At 53.0% G+C, this 6,000-nt stretch overlaps 1 protein-coding gene across 3 annotated transcripts in view; it reads left to right on the top strand.

The window, feature by feature from the left end:
- Window positions 1-863: 863 nt before the first annotated feature.
- The window catches only part of TMEM163 (transmembrane protein 163), a 264,965-nt gene continuing 259,828 nt past the window's right edge, over window positions 864-6,000 (top strand). For 2 of the 3 annotated variants that reach the window (XR_010839320.1, XM_059055366.2), the window contains exon 1: window positions 2,004-2,340. Coding sequence is in view for 2 of the 3 variants with exons in the window: in XM_059055366.2 (XP_058911349.1) it covers window positions 2,139-2,340 (202 nt within the window). In the remaining variant the exon portion in view is untranslated. Of the gene's footprint in view, window positions 1,201-2,003; window positions 2,341-6,000 lie in introns of those variants that run through there. The other variant, XM_067027500.1, reaches the window with a different exon arrangement.

Raw genomic sequence — 6,000 nt, 5'->3', positions numbered from 1 at the left:
ACACAGACCTTGGGTGCTTGTGTGAGAGGAATAGAGAGAGGAGAGAGAGAGAGAAAAGTTCAGATTGTGGAGGGTAGTTAGGTAGTGAGAATCTCAATGGTGGTCCTAGAGCAATCAATCAATATCAGAATGTGTGTGTTATTCAGAAAGATTCTCTGCCTGATCCCAGATTTACTGAATCAGAATCTCAAAGAACAAGGAATCAGCATTTAAATAAATTTTTTTAAAAAAAGCTTCCCTAGATGATTTAAGAATGGGGAGGGACTAACACACCATTGTAAAGCAATTATACTCCAATAAAAACGTTAAAAAAAAAAAAGAATGGGAAGGGAGCTTTAAAAAATACCCACATTATCACCTGTGATATTAGAATCTCTAGCAGCAGGTGAGTCCTGGGTATTTTTGTTTGTAAACTCCCCAGGTGATTCTTATGTTTGAGAGCCATTGCCCGATTTAATGCGAAAACCTGGAGGAAAACAGTCTGGGTGGGAGAGAGTAACAGAGGTGTGTGTGTTGGGGTGTCTGCAAATACCCGAAGTCTGTCGACCTCAGAAGAGAGAAGCAAGGCCAGTGGGTAAAAATTTTCGTTGTTTTTTTGTCCAGAGAATCACAGCGTTTTTCTTTGCTTTTTACCTCTTCCTTTCCTCCCTCCCTTCCTAGCAAGAAGGGGCCTTTGAAACGCCCTAGTCCCAACTCTTTCCGTTTGTAGTTAGATGAGTGGTCCAAAAGGTAACGATGAGCTGGCGAAGGTCAACTCAGATATTCTCATTCCAGCCCTACAACAGCAACACAATAAAATGAGACCCTCTTCCCAGTGCTAGTGCTGTTTCCCCTGCACGACAAAGGCATTTAAATCCCGCTCCGATTTCCATCGCAGGCAAAGCGAGAGTGAGAAAGGAAACTGGTTACTCTTCAGAAAACAGGGTGCCGTTCCCCACAGTAGGCAGGCTTTAAACGAGGAATTGGCATTTTAGAGAACTCATTAAATCTGAAGACTGATTATACATAGGAAGGTGAAAGCTAGGTTCGTGAATTTGGATATTGCTATTACATTCAAGCTGAATCTGACAAATGGCTGATCCCCCCTCGGCACCTCTCCGAGCTACACCGCCGGGCGTGGGTCCCGGAGTGGACGAATTCGCCGCCTCTCTGCGGAGATGAGCCCGACGGCGCAAAGGGACGAGCTCCGTGCGCTCAGAGGTGGGGACAGTTGGCCGCGCCAAGAAAGCCAGGGGAGGGCTTCTTGTAGGAGGGAGGCTTCCATCGGAGGCCTGTAGTACGGGCAAGAGTCGGCTACTCAGAGGGGAAGTAGAGAGCCGGTGGGGGACCGGCTGGGACCAAGGCCCAGGGGCAGTCGCAAGGAGGGCGGGGGGGGGGGTCCAAACATCTTCTAGAACGCCCTGTGGTCCTAAGATACCCGGTCCCCTTAAGTTGGTGCTGGAGGGCAATCGAAGCTCCTAGAAGAAGGCCCGACACGGATGGGCTTGGGGGCAGGTGAACCTCGTTTTCCCGGGAGGGGCGGTGAGGATGGCAGCCTAGGTAGGAGACCCTCCATAGTCTCTGAAGCCTGTGCGACTCCAGAGGAGAAATATGCCAAATTAGGGCGCTGATGGCTTTTTCTACACAAGCGCGGCCTCAGGCTTCTCGGACGGTAAAGGAGTGGGGTCGGGAGAGGGGGCGGTCTCCTCTGGTCACCATCCCGCGGCACGAGTGGGGCAGGTCTCCCGTCACACCCTCACCAGGCCCTGCCCCGGCCGCCTGCTAAGTCACGGCTCTCGCAGTCGTCCTCCCACACCGCCGAGCCTCCGGGTATCAGGCCCGGCCGCATCCCTCCCTTCCCACGGGCCTCGGAGCGCCGGCTCCGGCGCCCGTGCCTCGGGGCGGGTCCCTGCCGCACGCACCTGCCCCCGGGGGCGGAGCGCGGCGCCGACTACTGGGCTGCAGGCTCTGCCACCCGCCACGCGAGCCGCGCCGCGCCGCGCCCGCACCCCCCGCCCCCTGCCGCCGCCGCACCTCCACTCCTCGGCGCCCGCCCTCCCTCTCCGCGCGGTCGGTGCGTCCCTCCGCCTGTTCCCAGCCGCTGCGCCTCGCACTTCTGACTCGAGTCCCCAACGCGCTCGTCGTCGCCGCCCCGCGCCATGGAGCCGGCCGCGGGCAGCGAGCGCCGCAGCCCCCCGGGCCCCGCCGTCCCGCCACCGCCCCGGGTCCACGCGCCCTTGGCTGCCGCCCCCGGCCCGGGCCCGCTGAGCTCCCCCACGCGCGAGCCGCCGCAGCCCGAGGAGGAGCGGCAGCTGCGGATCAGCGAGAGTGGCCAGTTCAGCGACGGGCTGGAGGATCGAGGTGAGCGCGCGCCGCCGCGGCCCCTTTCCCCGGCCCGGCCCTTTCCTCCCGCCGGGCGGGCACGTTGAGGAGCCGCTGCTCGGGGCCCGCCTCTCCCCGCTGGCGGGTGGGGCCGGGCGCGGAGCCGGGACTTCCCGCGAAGGCGCGGAGAGCAGAGGGCGGCAACCCCACCTCCCTCGGCCGGCGCCGCCGGGGCCGCCGAGCCTTCGCCGGAACCCGCGAACCGTGCTGCCTCCTGGGAGACCCCGCCGGGGCCCGCGCCCTCCTCTCGGCCAGCCCTGGTCCCTCCGGCACCCACTGGAAAAGTTTGCGGGAGGCTTGTGTGTGTGATTTTTTTTTTTTTTTTTCCTTTGCTTTCGAAGCCGAGTGCTCCCGGGTACTGCGGGTCCCGCTCAGTTGGGAGGGTCCTGAGCTCGGTGCATCCTCTTTCCCGAGCTCCCTGCGGCCCCCGCCGGCTCCCTGAGAGAACTTCCCTCTGCGGATTTAGCCTCGAGGAGTCCCTCGGCGACCGCCCCGGCGAACGGGAGTCGGGTGACTCCCGACTCTCATTTACAGGGGACCCAGTTTACCGTGGGTCACTGCCCCGCTGCCTGCCGGTGGGAGGAGAGGCCTGGGACACTTGGATTTGGGCCACCAATCCTGGATGGATGCCTTTGGAACCTGATGGTTCCCAGAGCGCCCACCCCTAGCCCCTTCAGAATCCTTCCCAAGACACTGGCCGGGAAGCCCGTCCCTTTCTGGGGAGGCCAAACCCGACCCTCCGACCGACAGCTGATGCCATGCCCCCTTTGAGTTGCCCATAAGGAATGGGAGAGACTACCCTATTCATTCCCGTGTCTCTCTACATTCCTCTTTTTCTCCCTCCCTCGTTTCCTTTTGGCTTAGAGGGAGCCCTCTTCGTAGCCACGTCTATATCTTCTCTGCTTCTTGCTGAATCGAAATCCAAATCGGCCCCCTCAAAAAGACTCAGTGGCTTTCCTAAACCCGGTTAGTGGCCGAAACGGGATTCTGACAGCCGGCCCTTCGGGGGGAGCCGGCTCGTCGCCACTTCCACCCCCTGTTCTTGGAAGCCTTATTTTGTTGGCTGCGGCGGATTTGTATATTTCAGTCTTCGCAGGTTTCTGTCCTATTCTTAGTATCTCCTGTACATTTTTATTCCGGTTTAGTGTTCGGATGCACGATCTCTTTCGTCTTAGAAATTTTAAACTGTAGCATGTGAAGCAGGCAAACGGCAATTCCCAGAGAATCGGCAGGGATGCTCGGGTGAGAACTGGAGCCCCTCCAGGTGCAACGAGTTCCGCGCCTATGTTGCAGTTTCTCCTCCTGTTCTCACCTAACTCGATTATCATTTTCGAGCTGATGATGGGTGACGGGTGACATCACAAGCACCCAGCAAAACCTGTTATTTTTAGTGTAGGTCGTGTTAATTACCTTTCCCACTATAAGAAATGTTGTAGGATTTAAAATTTTTGCATTGAAGAAAGACCGAACTCTGGGCTGGGCTTATTTTTGTAGCATTGCAGGTCGTCTGTAAAAGCTGGCCTATTTCTCCCCACCTCACAAAATGATAGGAGGGAAAAAAGTGCTATGGCCAGTTAATACTTAGTGTCATTTTGTAGCTCCTGCTCAAGTGTAAAAAGCCCTTCTGAATTTATTCTTAAGGTTATTTTTCACTGGTCAACTGAATTTCATTTTCCATTATGTTATAGCATGAAAGCATTCACTGTTCATAAACTGTCACTGTGTGAAAGCGCTGCATGTCACACACTGCCTCTCTGTTAAGATGAACCCTGTCCCCCAAAGAACCCAGCGCCATGTGGCATTGAAAGCTGAAAGTCAGTGTGACATTCTTCTGTTTGACCCATTCCTGGCAGCAAAGAGTTAATGCTGAATGAGTCATTTGTATTAAATACATCAGAAGCTTACCTAGGGAGGTTTCTTATAATATTTTGTGTTTGTGTTATTTTTTCTTAACGGGGCTGCATCTTTCCAATATCGATTTTTTTTTTTGTATCCCTTGGGAACTGTTCCATTGCTGCTACCTTTTTCCTAATGGTGAGAGAATTTGGGGAGGAGGAGACCTCAGCAGTTGCCTGATGTGTATCTCTGCATCATACCTGGCTTGCTTTTTTCGAGGCCTAAATACCTGCCTATGGGTATGTGTGTTTGTGGTGGGTGGGCACCTGGATTTGTACCTATACTTGGCCTTCTCTCTTGCCCTGAATTCCTTCTGAGCTATCAGGACCCTGTGACAGGCTCCAATGAACTTTGATCAAAGGCTTGCTTTGTAAAAATCTAGTGTTTGGAGACTTGAGAGGTATTTTTTTTCCTTAGAAGTGATGTGGGCTGGTTCCCAGAACCCTAATGAGCTCATATTGTCAGCCAAATGACATTGCAGTTACTGAGCCTTGTAGTTCAGGGAGCAAGAGCTTTGTGGTCCAAGACCTTTAGGAACTAAAACAAAACATAGGCCAAGTTTGTCTTATGCATTTCCACGCCCTACCTTTTAATACCCACTCTTCTCCCCCACAGGTGTTTTCCCATCATTCTGCCCCAAGCCTTAGGGCCCTAGAGTGTTACATGCTTCAGCATTTCCTACTACCTTCCCATCTAATGAATATACCCCTTCCCTCAGAGAATCCAAGCGGGACTAACTCTTAGGAGAAAGCAATTGGAACTAATTCATACTAGCATGGACATGACTGATGGCTTCAATTTCCCTGCATATATTTCCATCTCCTCCACCCCAAATAAGGTATCAGTCCTTCATTAATACAACTCTTAGGCTTACTATTGCCAGGCCCAAATTACAAATAGGTGAAATTCAAGTGAGATTAAACATTTAAATGTGGAGGCCAACTACGGGTAGGAAGGATCCAGCCCTGTGTGCAAATGTGAGGCCTGCCTTGGCTTCTGAAGGCTGTGCTGCTTTTCTTCTACCTTTGACACAGCTTCCGGAGTTCTCAGCACATCTCTGTGGCTTGCGCGTGTGCGCGCAGCTAACACAGGGCGGAGGTAGGGACACCTGTGTGTGGACCATTCATTTATGAGCTGGATCCTCATAGGTCATCATACCCCACTTCCTTTGAGAAGTGGGAAGTTTTCCATTCTTGGTATTGGCTCTATTTTTAGAAAGGAAAACTAAGAGGAAACAGAAGGTTGGATAGAAATGGGAAAGTTCTTCCCTTCTTGGATAGTCTTCCAATTTACTCCAATGTTTAAAGTTTGAAGCCTCTCATGGGGAAGCACATACAGTATCAGATCTGGGGAAGAACTACCAGTCCTGCTGATCAGAGGATTCAACTGCCACCTTAGCAGGGCAGTGCAGCCCAGGTGAGCTGGCATCCCAGACTCCCTCCAAGGGGAGTGCTGGCCCACTCTGGGATGAGGCACATGATTGGTCTGTGCGGTCAGCTCCAGTCATATTGTTGGAAACAGCTGGCTTTGGTAGGGAAAATAAATGTCACTTGTTGGAATTGAAAACCCAGATCCTTGTTGTTTCTCTTAGAAAATTAAATCTACTTCTAGAAGAAACCTCGTTTTTACCCCCAGTGGATAACCTCTCAAGATGGTTGCTGTCAAAGTACCCAGCAAATGAACTGCTTATTTGAGTCAGTACTTAAATGTTACAGCTTCACTTTTCTTGAAAATCAATTGGCC

The sequence above is a fragment of the Kogia breviceps genome, chromosome 2 (genome assembly GCF_026419965.1).
Source record: "Kogia breviceps isolate mKogBre1 chromosome 2, mKogBre1 haplotype 1, whole genome shotgun sequence".
In the NCBI taxonomy this organism is placed as follows: Eukaryota; Metazoa; Chordata; class Mammalia; order Artiodactyla; family Physeteridae; genus Kogia; species Kogia breviceps.
The sequence above is the reverse complement of the archived record's forward strand: the minus strand, read 5'-3'. Positions and strand labels throughout refer to the sequence as shown.